This window comes from Budorcas taxicolor, chromosome 2, assembly GCF_023091745.1.
Source record: "Budorcas taxicolor isolate Tak-1 chromosome 2, Takin1.1, whole genome shotgun sequence".
NCBI lineage: Eukaryota > Metazoa > Chordata > Mammalia > Artiodactyla > Bovidae > Budorcas > Budorcas taxicolor.
This window is the reverse complement of record NC_068911.1, coordinates 169,112,848-169,130,176: the sequence shown is the minus strand read 5'-3', so window position 1 is coordinate 169,130,176 and position 17,329 is coordinate 169,112,848. Positions and strand designations below refer to the sequence as shown.

Below are 17,329 nucleotides of genomic sequence, written 5' to 3'. Positions count from 1 at the left end.
ACAGTTTAACAGATTATCATGGGGGCCAGCGATGTTCCTGAAAAAGAATTGTAGATTCTTCTGCCTGTAACCGCCAAAGAGTAAATCTCTTTCTCAGGGGATCAGATTTTTTGTGAATATTTTTGTTCTCTGGGTACTCTTTCTTGTAGCCTGATAACAGAAGAGGATAAGCAGGTGACGGCTTTCTTTCTCAGGGCAGGGTCGCTTTGAACTCCGTGAGGGATCTGTGACTCCCGTTTGTGTTCCCTCCCATATGAGGGGGAGTGTGCCATCCGCAACTGGGAAGCAGGTTTAAGGTCGCTCAGCCTTCGAGGGTCGCTTCTTCCTCGAAAAACCAACTTTTGTAGGTTTCCTCAAGCTAAACGGCCTCTCTTCACCTCCAGCTGTTAGTCAAAACCTCGTGGTGCAACCCTGGCCGCCAATCCCACCCTCCTAGGCCCCAGTCCCGAGGCGGTGGGGGCGGGGAGGCCGCGCGCGCCGCTTCCGCTCCTCCACACGACCAGAGGGCGCTGCGGTCCCGCCTCTGCCTTCCCGGGGTGCTTCGCGCCGGGCCCCTTCCGCGTGGGTGAGTGACTGTGAGAGTCAGCGTCGCGCCGCGCGCGCCGACCGCCTCCGCCGCCCGGCGCTCTTATTTCGGCTGCGAGGGGCGAGTGCGCGCGTAAAGGCATAGAGACGGGCGTTGAGCTCTCGGGCTAGAGCGTCGCCGAGCCGGAGCCGGAGCCCGAGCCGCGCGCTGTGTCTCCGCTGCGTCCGCCGAGGCCCCCGAGTGTCAGGGACAAAAGCCGCCACCGCGCCGCCTGCTCTCGTCGCCGGGGCTCATCCGCTGCCGCCGTCGCCCTGAGGAGAGTCTGCCGCCGTCTTCACCCGTGAGGATCCGAGAGTCATGTCGGCCAGCAGCCTCTTGGAGCAGGTACAGGCCCGGCCCGCATGCCTCGGCCATTGTGTGAGGCGAGAGGGAGCCTGACTAGGCCCGGACCCGCCGCCCCCAGTCGGGCCAAGGCGAGGCGGCGCTTCTCGCGGGCCAGGTTTCGAGCCTCTCAGGCCGGCCGCGCCCAGCGCCTCGCCCTCGGCCCGTTCTCCCCGCTCTTCCCCGGGCCTCGGACCCGCCGGCCGCGCCGGCCGCGCCGCGTCCCTTCCTCTCAGCGGGCCTCGTTTTTTCTCCTGTTTCCTTCCTCTTCCTTGAAGCCCTGGCCCCCTCGCGTTGTTTGTGGCGCTGCCCCGGCTCCTCTCCGCGGCCCCCCTCCGGCTTCGCCACTTCCCCCGCCTCCCATCTTCAGCCTCCTCCTCCACCCCCGTTCCTGACGCCGCTCCTCAGGCCTGCGCCTTTATTCCCTTCTCGGGCCCGGCTTTAATTTGTCTTTTCTTTTCCGTTTCTTCCTCGGACGACTTGCCGCTCGGCGACGTTTCCTTCGCCTGCAGAGACCAAAAGGTCAAGGAAACAAAGGTGAGCCCGGCTCCGCCGGTGGCCCCGGGCGGGCGAGGGGACCCGGAGTGGGGGGGCGGGGTCTCCGGGAAGCGCCCCGGGGAGAGGACCGTTCGGAAGCCGCTTAGTTTGCAGGTGCCTCACACACTTAAGTGTTTGACCCTTTCGGTGTGTTCCTGCAGCTGACGAACAGCTTTTTCGTGAACAAGGAGTAATTCATTAGAAGTAGGGGGTGGAATCGGTCTTGAAATGCTCCAGGTCCTTAGTTTCCTGTAGGTCTTAGAAGGCCTTTGTTTTTCATCCTCGTGGATCACACTCTGGAAGTACTCACATGTGGTGGGGGAGGGGAAGCGGGAGGGAATTGAAATCTAGAGGAGCCAATAAAATGACCTTTTTAGATCAACTTTCTCTGGGTGGAGGGAGACATTTTCACTGACAAATTGTTGCTCAGCATTCACTCTCATCTTCACCGTTTTGAAATTCAAACTTAACTTGCTCTGTTTAGTAAGGTTTTTCTCTTGTTAGGAGGTAATTTGATTAATTTGGGAGGTAGATTGTACGATTGAGACACTCCTAATTGGAATTTTTTTCCTCTAGTACAAAATGGATCTGTACATCAAAAGGATGGATTAAACGATGATGATTTTGAACCTTACTTGAGTCCACAGGCAAGGCCCGTGAGTAGTTAACCATTTACATGCTTGATCTTAGGATGTAGTATACGTTTATTCTTTGCTCTATCAATAAATCTAAGTTTCCCTGGACGACTTTCTTAATACCAGTCAGCATGTTATTAAAAAAAAAAATGTTGCTACAGATGTTGTAGGCTGTTAAGATTCTCATCTTTATTGTCAGCAAACAATTCTCTGAGGCTAGTACTGATAACATTTTATAGTGTACTAACAGCAACACTTGTTTGAGTAGTTCTTCTCCTTACCAAGAATATAACAGTGCGAAACTTAAGAGTACTTTCCTGTGTTAAATGCTTTCACCCCCAAAACATTTTTCACATTGGCTTCTTTGGGGATCTATAAAATTTACAAAATGGATTTAAAGTAATATAAGATAGTGTTTAGCACAAAGATAGATCAAGAAAAATGGAATTCAGTTTTTGCAATGTAATTATCTTCTAATATGAAGATGAGTTGCATGTAGGTTCATGTATGAACATGACCTGTGCACACAAAAACTTTTGACTTGGCAGTTCTTTGTATTAGTATTTTGAATCCCAAAGACACAGCCTCAAAGTTGTAGCTAATAAATATAACTCCCCAGACTAATTAGCCAAAAGGAAAATTGACAGTAACTCATTTGGAATATCCTAGAAGGTAGAGAAGCTTATGGAACATTTATATAAATTCTGAACAGATGCTCTGTGATATATATAATAGTCTTGAATAACTAGACGTATTAGTGAGAGTGCATGTTCGGGCCTAATTGTTACGTAAAACTCTTTGATTCCTAATGTAAAAGTTTCTGCATTGAAAGTGTAGAAACCACTTAAGCAAGTGATTGGGGAAAAGTTTTTACAGAAGACAACCAGTTAATCAGGAAAAGTAGGGAAGAAGGTAGAGGAATGAACTATCACTGGGTTCCTGCTATTGAAGTAGTTTGCTTACATAATCATAACAGGGAGAGTGAGAGCATTTGGAAACATAATTCTAGGTAGTTCTTGTGAAACATTGTGTAATTCAGAGTTTTGAGCTCAGGGGCATGTGGGAACCTGCCAGATGAGGTGTAGGTATTCAGCTGTTATAATAGCAAAACCTGTGATAATGAGTGCATTTGTTTTATTAAAAAGAAAGCTAAAACTTAAATGTCTTGAAAAACTTGGAGGGGTATATAAATTTTGGTTGAGAAGACATAATTTGAGAATCTTTGTAGTTTGTCAAGAGTGTTTGATCTATTTTTTAACCAGTTTTTATCACATTATTTGGAATACTTCTTCAGGCTTAATCTATTAAGTGTAGACTGAATTTCTTATTTATAATGAATTTGGGGCTGTTAAAATTATAACACTATCTTTGAGACGTAGGTTTTTCATAAACTTGAGGGTATATGTCACTTAGTTTTTTAAAAGAAAGTTTTAAATTGGTAGAGAAAAGCACCACTATTTAATTAAACTGCATTAGTTGAAAAATTTAATCTTCAAGAGATGTGTTTTAGTGGCCAGGGAGAAGTACTCTTGGCTTTGATAATACGAACTAATACAGACCTAGCATATTAATAGTTATGATAATCCAAGTCTCTCAACAACAACATTCCCTATTGACTAGTTAGTGGGTTCTTAGATACCAGAGCTCTTTGGAAGTTAGGGTAAAGCACTCTTATTTTTGAGTTGAGCTGACTCTCCATGTATAGAAACCAATTGTATGTATCTGTTACTTTGATTTAAGGGACTGCTTTGTGAGTTACAGGGTTTATTTAAAAAAAAGTTAAAATACTGTCAGCACTGATGAAAGAATGTTTTTACAATGTAATGTTTTCTAATGTGAAGACTAGTTGGGTGAAACTTTTTCTGGTTGTTATTCTCAAGGATGATTCCTTTTTTTTAAAATATGGACTGTACCATGCCTTTAGAAATTAATTCCTATTTTTAATGGAAAAGTTAAGTGTACGTTTTAGCTACACCCTTTACTTTTATAGATGAAACAGAACAAATAGCAATACTTGTTTAGTTTTGAATACTCTGGAAGCCAGTGTGCACTTTCTTTCCAGGTTATAATTTTTTTTTTCATTTTTAAAAATTTTAGGTTATAATTAAATAGTGGCATCTACTGATGTTCTCAGATGGTCTGCCAGAAAGCTATATTATAAACTAGATGTATTGAACTTTTCTTTTTGGTTTATGGTTGGGTAATGGCTGCACAGATTTTGGGGATAGAAATTGAAATTTCTAGTTCTTTTTGTTTTATTTATTATACAATGCAGTTTTAATAGGAAACTCTTTTGAATATTCTTCTGTTCTGCCAGTATTCCCATTCCTTCAGTCCAGAGATAGTGGTTTTAATAAAGGCATCCTCAGAGAGTAGGCTTCCTGGGTAACTCAGATGGTAAAGAATTCGCCTGCAATGCAGGAGACCCTGGTTCTATTCCTGGGTTGGGAAGATCCCCTGGAGAAGGGATAGGCTACCCACTCCAGTATTCTTGGGCTTCCCTGGTGGCTCAGCTGGTAAAGAAAGAATCCACCTGCACTGTGGGAGACCTGGGTTCTCCCTGGGTTGGGAAGATACCCTGGAGGAGGGTATGGCAACCTACTCCAGTATTCTTGCTTGGAGAATCACCATGGACAGACAAGCCTGGTGGGCTACAGTCCCTGGGGTCTCAAAGAGTCAGACAGGACTGAGTGGCTAAGTACACATTCTTTCTCACAGAACAGGACTTACACTTGGTGAGATGCTGCGTTTTCCTTTTTCTGAATTGAAGCACTAAAAGCTAAGGCCTGTGTTCAGTGTATGTCAGTTTAGTTTTAAATGTTTAAACACTTCAATGATTCAACCAAAATATCTTAGTCTATAAAAATACCAGCAAGTTTATGGGAAGAGACCATCTGAAAAAAAACACTCATTTTTTATGGTAATGGCTGAAATGTTTGTACTATATGAATAATTTGGAGAGGAAATGTCCTGGTTGTTTTATTTATTTTTGTGTTTAGTTCTAATTTGCCTTTTTTTTTCTTCCACAGAATAATGCATATACTGCCATGTCAGATTCCTACTTACCCAGTTACTACAGTCCCTCCATTGGCTTCTCCTATTCTTTGGGTGAAGCTGCTTGGTCTACTGGGGGTGACACAGCCATGCCCTATCTAACTTCTTATGGACAGCTGAGCAACGGAGAGCCTCACTTTCTACCAGATGCAATGTTTGGACAACCAGGAGCCCTGGGTAGCACTCCATTTCTTGGTCAGCATGGTTTTAATTTCTTTCCCAGTGGGATTGACTTCTCAGCTTGGGGAAATAACAGTTCTCAGGGACAGTCTACTCAGAGCTCTGGATATAGTAGCAATTATGCTTATGCACCTAGCTCCTTAGGTGGAGCCATGATTGATGGACAGTCAGCTTTTGCCAGTGAGACCCTCAATAAAGCTCCTGGCATGAATACTATAGACCAAGGGATGGCAGCACTGAAGTTGGGTAGCACAGAAGTTGCAAGCAATGTTCCAAAAGTTGTAGGCTCTGCTGTTGGTAGTGGGTCCATTACTAGTAACATCGTGGCTTCCAATAGTTTGCCTCCAGCTACCATTGCTCCTCCAAAACCAGCATCTTGGGCTGATATTGCTAGCAAGCCTGCAAAACAGCAACCCAAGTTGAAGACCAAGAATGGCATTGCAGGGTCAAGTCTTCCACCACCCCCAATAAAGCATAACATGGATATTGGAACTTGGGATAACAAGGGTCCTGTGGCAAAAGCCCCCTCACAGGCTTTGGTTCAGAATATAGGTCAGCAGCCAACCCAAGGGTCTCCGCAGCCTGTAGGTCAGCAGGCTAACAATAGCCCACCAGTGGCACAGGCATCAGTAGGGCAACAGACGCAGCCATTGCCTCCACCTCCACCACAGCCTGCTCAACTGTCAGTGCAGCAGCAGGCAGCTCAGCCAACCCGCTGGGTAGCACCTCGGAACCGTGGCAGTGGGTTCGGTCATAATGGGGTGGATGGTAATGGAGTAGGACAGACTCAGGCTGGATCTGGATCTACTCCTTCAGAACCTCATCCGGTCTTGGAGAAGTTGCGGTCCATTAATAACTATAACCCCAAGGATTTTGACTGGAATCTGAAACATGGCCGGGTTTTCATCATTAAGAGCTACTCCGAGGACGATATCCACCGTTCCATTAAGTATAATATCTGGTGCAGCACAGAGCATGGTAACAAGAGACTGGATGCTGCTTATCGCTCCATGAACGGGAAAGGCCCCGTTTACTTACTTTTCAGTGTCAACGGCAGTGGACACTTCTGTGGCGTTGCAGAAATGAAATCTGCTGTGGACTACAACACATGTGCAGGTGTGTGGTCCCAGGACAAATGGAAGGGCCGTTTTGATGTCAGGTGGATTTTTGTGAAGGACGTTCCCAATAGCCAGCTGCGACACATTCGCCTAGAGAACAACGAGAATAAACCAGTGACCAACTCCAGGGACACTCAAGAAGTGCCTCTGGAAAAAGCTAAGCAGGTGTTGAAAATCATAGCCAGCTACAAGCACACCACTTCCATTTTTGATGACTTCTCACACTATGAGAAACGCCAAGAGGAAGAAGAAAGTGTTAAAAAGGTAACCAGCTTACCCTTCTTAAAACTTTAAGGGAAGGGGAGGGAACTAGAGAGAACAGGAGAAGTATAATACTCAACCGTTAATAAAGCTTTGTAAATAACACAAGTATCATTTAACAGTTCAGGTCTTTATGGGAGGATAATTGGTCTTACTATTTGAACCTTAGTGTGAAAGAGTGTGGGAATATTAATAGGGGGCAGAAATGTGGGTTTAAGTTAAAGGAAAGCAGAAAGCATAGAGAAACTGACTTTATGTGATGCAGGAACAGGTGAAGAGTGAGTCTGAAAAGTACACGAAGGGAGTATTGAAGTGAAAGAAACAGAACTGAAAGTAGGAAAAGATTGAGGCTGTAATGTGGCAGAGAAAAAGATAAAAATTCTGTTGCAGGTTTTGGCCTAGCTGGGTACTTGGTTATTTTCAAGAGTCACCAAGCCCTAACATTTCTGCCTGCCTGCTGACAACTGACTGTTAAGGAGGATGTTTTTCAGAACTTTCTCCCTTGTTCCTATCTTTTTTAGTGTTCTGCTTAATCATTTTTTTTTTTCAAGATCTTTTTCCCATTAGAAAAGTTTATTTTATAAAACTTGAAAAACAGATGGTCAGAAAAAGCTGGCCTCTTGCTCTTAACATTTTGCTGTATTCCTAAAGATCCACTTTCTTGTTTCCTCTGTAACAGGTGGGTTATCTTGGATAGAGTGATGGGGATAGATCTATACCAAAAGGTTGAATTTATTTGAAAGAGTTGGTCCTATGCATTGACTGTGTAAGGACCATAAGCAAATGATAAAATACTGGTCAGAGCAGTCATGTATTATCCAGAACTTAAACATATTTAAATGTAGAAAGTAGGTGAGAAGATAATGGCGAGGAGGTAATACTTTGAAATTTTTTTCATTAATGATAGAATCCTGAGTGGTTAGTTTCAAATGTAAAATAAACAAAACCTAACAGAGTTACGTGGAGAAGGCAATGGCACCCCACTCCAGTACTCTTGCCTGGAAAATCCCATGGATGGAGGAGCCTGGTGGGCTGCCGTCTGTGGGGTCACACACAGTCGGACACGACTGAAGCGACTTAGCGGCAGCACCAGTTATGTAAATATATTCTCCTTGAATTGGTCATTAATTCATAGGGATCTTCTGTACTTGATCTAGGACCTGAGGCACTTGTTTTCCCTCTGTGAATGACTGCTCAAAGAAATAACTTTGCTCAGGTAGATTCTCCACCTCCATAACACAGAATCAGGTCTGTAGTTGCCTAAAACAGGATGGTTGACTTTTATCTTCCAGTATGTACAGACAAATAAGAAATAAAGATAATACTTGTCAGTGATGCTGAAAGTATTGGGGAGATAGAGCCAGATTACTGGAAAGTTGGCTGTCAAAAAAACTTGCTCCTTTCCTAGAGTTCTAATAATTTAACTTAAAATTCTCCATAATCTTGTAGAAAAAAGGTAGTTGATTATTTTTGCCAAACTTGTGAAAGGGTCTAAGTATGTCTGCACAGGCTTCTCTTTCTGGAGGAACAAGAGAGGAGACTGGCTTTTTGGGCATCATGTAATGGCAGAGCAGATTATTAATGTGTGTGAGGGGCATCCAGGTGCTTGGTGTAATCACTTGGCAACATGCATAGTGTCATATATTAAGAACCTGCTTGCTTTCATCTGCAAAGTTCTGTTCTACATCTTGTGGTTTTAAAAGTAAGAAGGCAAAGACAGGACTATTTTTTGGAACATACAGCATAACTGTTAAGATCATTCTGTATATATTAGAACTGGTGGGGAAGCTGTTTAAAAATGAAGTAGCAAGTTTGAGGATTGTTAACTTATGTTCCGTCTTTATCAGGTATTAAATTCACTTGAGTGGTTCAGTGAATGATAAAACTTCATAAGAAGGTGTAAGATACATTGACCAGCATTGTATTTTCAAAGAGTGAGTGTATTAATCAAGCTAGGATCTTTGTTAAGGTAACTGATGGATCTTCCATAAAGACTTTTGATGAATGAGTACCCCAGTTGTTCTCAGGTGAACTAATCACTAAAAATAAAAATAAAAGCTATTATACTTGTGTCAGATTACTTTTTAGTTTACTTTCTGTAAGAAAAACTTGCTGAGGTTTCAGGAAGGTCCCTACGATTGCTTCTAAATCCAGTTACCCTTTCAGTCAGTATTGCCTTACTCCTGTGTTGCCCATTGTTATTCTTTAACATGCTTACATAACTGACTATAAACTGTACTTTTTAGTCTTTATTAGGCTTCCAAGATAAAACAAGTTTCATGAGAATGGAACTGATAGCTCATTGAAGCAGTTAACTCCCTTAAGTGGGGTGTTTGTGTGTCTGCCTTGGTGTTATTTACAAGATTGCAAAAGATCTTTTGACCAAATGGTAACTCAGTCAGTAGGGAAATACTTAATACTTCATCCTGAAAATGATGTCACAGCTGTTGTAAAGTTCCGTGATTGGGCATGTTTCTTGGCAGAACACAGTGAAGCAGAACTGCGGCCATTTTTGCCTTGTTCTGTCACATGATCTAATTCAATATCATAAAACCTTTTCAAGATCTGTCTGGCTTGAATATCTTAGCTGTCTGGCTTGACGCTTCCAGCAAATTTCAGTGACTTCGATATGTGGTTTACTTTGTTGTATACCTCGGATACTGTTTTGTAAACTCTTTGTGCATTTGTTTAGAACTTGCCCCTAATTGTTAAATATTTCTTCTGTGACATCACTTTTGAAGGCTTCATAGTATTCTATCAAAGATTTACTGTAATTCGCCAGTCCCTGTTGAGTATGTCGGCTTCTTTATACATTTTTCCCGGCTAAAATAACACTGTTGTAAACATTCTAAGGGGCTTCCCTGATAGCTCAGTTGGTAAAGAATCCGCCTGCAATGCCGGAGACCCTGGTTCAATTCCTGGGTCTGGAAGATCTGTGGAGAAGGGATAGGCTACCCACTTCAGTATTCTTGGGCTTCCCTTGTGGCTCAGCTGGTGAAGAATCCGCCTGCAGTATGGGAGACCTGGGTTCGAGCCCTGGGTTGGGAAGATCCCCTGGGGAAGGGAAAGGCTACCTACCACTTCAGTATTCTGAGCTGGAGAGTTCCATGGACTGTATAGTCCATGGGGTCTCAGAGTCGGACGTGACTGAGTGGCTTTCACTCACTCACTCTTAACATTCTAAGATATAAATATTGATTCACACCTATCCTTAAGTGCTGGGTCAAAGGATATGCTTTTTGAAGATCTTGGCTGTGCTATACATTGCCATGAGCCTTTTTCTTAAAATTTTTTTTGAGAGAGCTCTGTCAGATATTCAAAAGGCAGCGACAAAAAAAAAAAAAAAATAAGGCAGCAACAGTCAATTTTTCCTTCTATTTCAACTTGGGAGTAGTCTGGGATAGAGGGAGAGTTGCTCCTTGCATTCAGTTCAGCTCAGTCGCTCAGTCGTGTCCGACTCTTTGCGATCCTATGAATCGCAGCACGCCAGGCCTCCCTGTTCATCACCATCTCCCGGAGTTCACTCAGACTCACGACCATCAAGTCAGTGATGCCAGCCAGCCAACTCATCCTCTGTCGTTCCCTTCTCCTCCTGCCCCCAATCACTCCCAGCATCAGAGTCTTTTCCAATGAGTCAACTCTTCGCATGAGGTGGCCAAAGTACTGGAGCTTCAGCTTTAGCATCGTTCCTTCCAAAGAAATCCCAGGGCTGATCTCCTTCAGGATGGACTGGTTGGATCTCCTTGCAGTCCAAGGGACTCTCAAGAGTCTTCTCCAACATCACAGTTCAAAAGCATCAATTCTTTGGCGCTCAGTCTTCTTCACAGTCCAACTCTCACATCCATACATGACCATAGGAAAAACCATAGCCTTGACTGGACGGACCTTAGTCGGCAAAGTAATGTCTCTGCTTTTGAATATACTATCTAGGTTGGTCATCACTTTTCTTCCAAGGAGCAAGCGTCTTTTAATTTCATGGCTGCAGTCACCATCTGCAGTGATTTTGGAGCCCCCCAAAATAGTCTGACACTGTTTCTACTGTTTGCCCATCTAATTCCCATGAAGTGATGGGACCAGATGCCATGGTCTTCGTTTTCTGAATGTTGAGCTTTAAGCCAACTTTTTCGCTCTCCTCTTTCACTTTCATCAAGAGGCTTTTTAGTTCCTCTTCACTTTCTGCCATAAGGGTGGTGTCATCTGCATATCTGAGGTTATTGATATTTCTCCCGGCAATCTTGATTCCAGCTTGTGTTTCTTCCAGTCCAGCGTGTCTCATGATGTACTCTGCATATAAGTTAAATAAGCAGGGTGACAATATACAGCCTTGACGTACTCCTTTTCCTATTTGGAACCAGTCTGTTGTTCCATGTCCAGTTCTAACTGTTGCTTCCTGACCTGCATACAGATTTCTCAAGAGGCAGGTCAGGTGGTCTGGTATTCCCATCTCAGAATTTTCCACAGTTTATTGTGATCCACACAGTCAAAGGCTTTGGCATAGTCAATAAAGCAGAAATAGATGTTTTTCTGGAACTCTCTTGCTTTTTCGATGATCCAGCAGATGTTGGCAATTTGATCTGTGGTTCCTCTGCCTTTTCTAAAACCAGCTTGAACATCAGGGAGTTCAAGGTTCACGTATTGCTGAAGCCTGGCTTGGAGAATTTTGAGCATTACTTTACTAGCATGTGAGATGAGTGCAATTGTGCGGTAGTTTGAGCATTCTTTGGCATTGCCTTTCTTTGGAATTGGAATGAAAACTGATCTTTTTAGTCCTGTGGCCACTGCTGAGTTTTCCAAATTTGCTGGCATATTGAGTGCAGCACTTTCACAGCATCATCTTTCAGGATTTGAAACAGCTCAACTGGAATTCCATCACCTCCACTAGCTTTGTTCGTAGTGATGCTTTCTAAGGCCCACTTGACTTCACATTCCAAGATGTCTGGCTCTAGATTAGTGATCACATCATCATGATTATCTGGGTTGTGAAGATCTTTTTTGTAATTTTGTTTATAAACCTCATAAAATAGTTGGCTTGGTTTTATCTTTCTAGCCTTTTAACTCTAGGCAAAAATAAGATAGGCTTTTTTGGTGGCTCAGTGGTAAAGAATCCGCCTGTCAGTGCAGGAGACATGGGTTTGAACCCTGCGTTGAGAAGATTCCCTTGTAGAAGGGAATGGCAGCTCCAGCATTCTTGCCTAGGAAGTCCCATGGACAGAAGAGCCTGGTGGGCTACAGTCCGTGGGGTCACAAAGAGTCAGATATGATTTAGCGACTAAACAATAACAACAAATAGGATAGTCTAGTAGAGGGGACTAAGGGCTGTGTAATTCTAGCCCAGCATTAGACTGAGTCAGATATCTGGGTAAGAGTTTATCCAGTTGTTTAACTGGAAAGCTCAGAGGATTTTAGGAGAGACAGATCTAGAGAAAATGTGATTATAATGACAACAGCTTAAGGTTTAAAAAAATTTTTTTTTAATATTTAAAAAAATTCCATTACTAGTGAGTGAGAATAGTAGGATTTCTTTATTTCTAGGATTCTAATTTTCAAGCAGAGGACTTAAAAATGGAGACTTAATTGTGTTTGGATGTAATGAAAATTTATTATGGTGTGTAAGAATTGAGATGGAAGTTATTTATCTTTTCTTTGAACAATTTTACAATGTGCTAGACTTTATAGAAAAATCAGAGGAGTCTTGTCAGGGAGCCTTACATTAGTGATACATAACAGTACAAAATGGAAAGTGTTTTCTCAAGGTATGCACAGGGTGCCAGTTTGAAAGCTTGAAGATTGCCTAACCCAGTTCGGGGTGTGGGTTGATTGATCATGGAAGAATCGTTGAAGAAGTGATCTCTGAGCTGCGCCTTGGAAGATAAGTAGAGGATAGCCAGAGATGTTTTGAAAAGAGTGAACATAGTTTCAGAACAGCTCAAATCTGTCTAGATAATAACATTGTATGGATAATTTGGAATAGGAATTCTTGTATAGTTCAAGAAGAAGTCTAAATGGAGATTGTCAGATGTGTTTCTCCTAAGGAAGTTTGGAGATCAGATGAGGAAAAGGGAGTTGATTTGCATTTAGTTGGATGTAGAAGGAATCTACTGAGATAGATACAAAGTTGGCTTGAAAAAACAGGTGTGTATGGTAGGGTCTAATTTGAATCAGGTTGGAGGAGGTCCCTGATGTAACCTTCACATGAAAGGCAGTGGGAAACTTGTAGAAGTAAAGGTGGGCCTGTACTATTACCTTCTGTATACAGCTCACTTCTCAGCTCACTTCTTCCCGCAGTGTGTTTTAGACATGTTATCTTATATCCTATTTCTCATCATAGTGTTTAGCTTAGTAGAGATGATTTAGAAGGGGAATATAACTTTTTAAAAACTCTGGTAGGTTTATTCTTCATGTCAGTGACAGCACTAGAATCAATGGGTAGAGGATATAGGGAGGAAAATTTTTGTAAATAAAAGGGAGAACTTTTCTAAAAATGGAGTCTTAGTCACAGGAAGATTTGAAGAAGAGACCCAAAGGACTTTTATTAGATAAATTTTAAAGAAGATTCACATACAGGGTAGTTTCGATCAGAGAAATTGAGGGTTAAGAGAGGGTTTTTTCTCTCTCCCCAGTGGCTTACTCCTGTCAGACTCTTGTGATCCCATGGACTGTAGCTTGCCAGGCTCCTCCTCTCCAGGCAAGAATACTGGAGTGGGTTGCCATTTCCTTCTCCAGGAAGAAAGGGTTAGGTGGCTTGATAACATTTGAGGTTCATGGAGAGGAACTGATGATACAAAAGAGATCTTTTTTGGAAAACCTTATTTTTGTTTGTGTTCTATAATTTCTGACTTAAATACTTACTACATATAAAATATAAAAAAGGGCTTGAGGCTAGAAGAAGATAGATGACAGAAAGGATTTGTGAATTCTCAGTGGATCTTGGTATAGATTAGGTGTCTGGGTAGTTATTAATATATTTATTGTGTGTTAATGAAAAGCTTATCTAAAATGTAATAAAGACTGAGCAAAGAAGCACAAAGTGATTACCACATAATTGTTTCCTTTTTAAAGAAAAAAAAATCTAGGTTTACTGTAGTGTTAGCACAAGTAATATTTTTCTTTATAAGGAAGTTGTTTTTGCGTTTTTTTCTTGCAGCTCTCTTTTTCCCCCCTCACCCTTTAACTTGGACATTCAGTTCCTTGTTTACAAATATTGGCTCCATTTTCAACTTCAGAAAAATATTTAAAATATCAAAGTTTTGGTGATGGCAAAAATCAGAAAGGAAAAAGCCGTAACTTTAGCTACATGTATTGCTTTATTAAATCTTTAAGAAATAAATGACCAGGGAGTATTGTTCTTTCCATTTAACAATATTCCACTCCTGTTTTTTTAAATTACTTCTTCAGAACTAGTGAGTGGGCATCCTGTTTTAATCTGGATGGCAAACTTGAATGTTTTGTAAAATTCTAAGGCATTCTTTATTTTCTGTCTTGCAGATAAATTTACTTGTCTTTTTGCTAATAGGATTGAGGGAATTCTATTTGTATTACTCATCTTCCTTGCTTTGTGAATAGATGAAATGCCTCTCTGTAGCCTTCTTAAAGGAGGACCAAAAAAGGATAGGTGACCCTGAATTTGGAACTTTTTGAAGCATGCCCTTTGTTTGTATCCATCTTTCAACAAATGTGTTTGTGTTAATTGCTGGGATAGAGCAGATAAACAAGGCACCATCTTTGTCTAAGGACCAAACAGTGTTGTTAAGCGTACAACAAAATGGATAAAATATGAGATAAGAGCTGTAATAGAGAGATGAAGAAATAGTTTGGCTTTCTGGAGAAGTGATAAGTTTGGTGAAATTAGGAAAGGCTTCATGGAGGAAACAGCATTTGGTTTGTATCAAATAGGATGAGTAAGGGGGTAATAAGCATTACGTGCTTATTACATTACAGGCACGTAATGCTTGGCACTTGTTGCATATAAAAGTTAACTACCCATCTAGTATAATAACTTTCCCATCTAGTATATCATTCTCATATTTTAGATGAGGAAGCAGGCTTAAAGAGGTTCTGTATAAAGGTCTCATAGGTACAAGTGGTGGAGTTGGTATTTCAGTGTCCAGGTCCAATAATGTGCTTGCGCTTGCTCATTGTGAGCCAGCTGTTCAGGTTTCAAGAATTTTAGCAAGCTAGTTAAATACAATCATTAAACAAATTATATGAATTTAAAAATTTAATACATTGTATTAATAGGTGTTTTAGATTTCTATTTACATTTAATTACATTATAAACTACAGTTTGAAATGTAAAGTTAAGCTACATAAATTTAGAATACTGTTGTTATTAACATTAAACCATAATATTTAATCTTGAAGTTATATCTGTATCAATATAATACACTGCAATTGCATATCTCTTAGCCCTACAGATAGCCCATTTTTAGTTTGAGCTCAGCTATGTTATTGACACTACAGAAATTGGCAAATGCTGTATACAAATCAGGACTTGATTTTTGTTGATTGTCTAGACTTAAAAGTGATAGAGAAAATATTAATGCAGATTTGCCGTGAGGCATTCGGGATCGAACCCATGTTCCCTGCAGTGAAAGTGTGGAGTCCTGACCACTGGACCACTGGGGAGCTCCCTTAATGCAGATTAAACACACTTATGTCTCTATCCTAACGTATTTTGAATAACACAAAATTTGAGGAATTAGTCTTCCACAATTTGAAAGTCATTATCCAGTTTAGCAAGGGTTGTTCAGATTGATGAGCCAGTGAAGTCTTGACATACGTCTTCATTTCAGTTGTCTTAAGTCAGTAATGGGCACTAACTTTGTTAGGCACTTTCATAGTTTTGCTTTAATCCCTGCACCAACTCTCAGAGACAAAATTTATAGGTAGGAAAATGGAAACTCAGGTTAGCAATGCAACTAAAATCATCTGTTAAATGGAGAGAGAGAGGTATAGGTGACTCAGGCCAAATGAGTTTTTTACAATAATTGGGAGAAAGACATTGAGAGCCTGAATCAAGATAGTGGGAATGGGGAAATGTGATAGAAACATTTGCTGATAGTTATTTAAAAAAAAACAAAAACTTAGAAAATACTGTGAGCAGCAGGTTAGGGTTTGGAGATATGTTGGCTTTTGGAAATAGTATTAGGGGTACCTGTGGTACAATCAGTTGATGGTAGGATCTTGGGCTCACGAGAGAGGTCTGTTGATAGAAATTTGGAGTTTCAGCCCTCAGTGTAGGTAAAGGCATGGATGAGTTTAAGATTCTTTAAGAATATTGGTAATAAAAATAATGGCCGAAATTATATGTTCTGTAATGTCTGTAGTATGCAGGTGTCCTGAATACATATTTTTATGTATGTTTTCATTTAATTGTATCATTGTGGTATAGGTACAAGTTACCTCAGTTTTACAGATGAAGACTTCGGAGAACTCTAAAGAGTAAATACTTCTGCAGAGTTACCCAAACTAAGAAAGCAGAGCTGATGTTCTACTTACTGTGTAGAACCAACGTGCAGTGAGAGAAGAGGGCCAAAGAAAGAACCCCCAGCAGTAACACAATTTAAAGGATGAATTAAAGAGGGAGCAAGTGAGAGAGATTGACAGGGAGTAGTTTGAATTTTAAAGAGAACCAGGAAAGGGCTATATCTTGAGTTGAATTTCAAACAGTGGGGTATAATCAACTTATTCAGAGACTGCAGAGAGGTAGCAGATGACTGTAAATGCCAACAACTATCTGAATAAAAGCAACATGAGAGTGCTTCGTTAAGGGTTTGAAGGTTTTGTCCTCCACACATTATTCAACAGACTCTGCATTTGTTGTTTCTGTAGTTTTCTAACCCTTCCCAACCTGTGAAGTTTTCTAAGCTGTCTATTCCAACCAAGTCTTAAAGAGATTTAAGGAAGTAAGACCAGCTTCTGTTTAGTCAGTATTGGCTGTTTTGGTGAATTAGACCATATAACAGTTTCTGAAATACAGTTGAGTATTGAAAATGTCAGTATTCTGGTTCTTTTTTCTTTTTTAAATTTATTTATGCACTGGGTCTTGGTTGGTTGTGTGGTGGGCTTTTTCTAGTTGCAGTGAGCGGGGGCTGCTCTCTAGTTGCGGTGCGATGGCCTCTCATTGCAGTGGCTTCTCCTGTTGCAGAGCGCAGGCTCTAGGTGCGCGGGCTTCAGTAGCTGCTGCCCTAGGCCCTATGGTTGTGGCGCACAAGGCTTAGTTGCTCTGAGGCACGTGGAATCTTCCTGGACCACGGATGGAACCTGTGTCCCCTGCATTGGCAGGTGGATTCCTCTCAACTGTACCACTAGGGAAGTCCAGTATTCTGCTTTTGATAGGGGTAAAGATTGATCTAGAGGGCGCCATTTTTCCAGACCTGAATAGTTTGGGACAAGGAGTGGTTAACAATTTCAGAATCATTTACTATTTGTATTTACTCTGTGTAGTATAAACCAAGAATTACTGAGATGTGAACTATTTTGCTTATCTACCAGAAGTAAAGATTAGTCCTATAAGTTTTCAGACTTTTTAACATCACAGTGTTTTTTTTTTTCTGCTCCAAACACTTGCTCAGAACCCCATGAATGGCTGATTTCACATGTGTGCTGTGCTAAGTTGCTTCAGTTGTGTTCGACTC

General features: G+C 41.4%; 1 protein-coding gene across 1 annotated transcript in view; it reads left to right on the top strand.

Moving 5' to 3' along the window:
- The first annotated feature begins 637 nt into the window (after positions 1-637).
- The window catches only part of YTHDF2 (YTH N6-methyladenosine RNA binding protein F2), a 29,996-nt gene continuing 13,304 nt past the window's right edge, over positions 638-17,329 (top strand). Inside the window, exons 1-4 of the mRNA XM_052656964.1 lie at positions 638-910; positions 1,420-1,444; positions 2,021-2,100; positions 5,109-6,695. Of these exons, the coding sequence (XP_052512924.1) occupies positions 884-910; positions 1,420-1,444; positions 2,021-2,100; positions 5,109-6,695 (1,719 nt within the window). The 5' untranslated portion in view covers positions 638-883. The remainder of the gene's footprint in view (positions 911-1,419; positions 1,445-2,020; positions 2,101-5,108; positions 6,696-17,329) is intronic.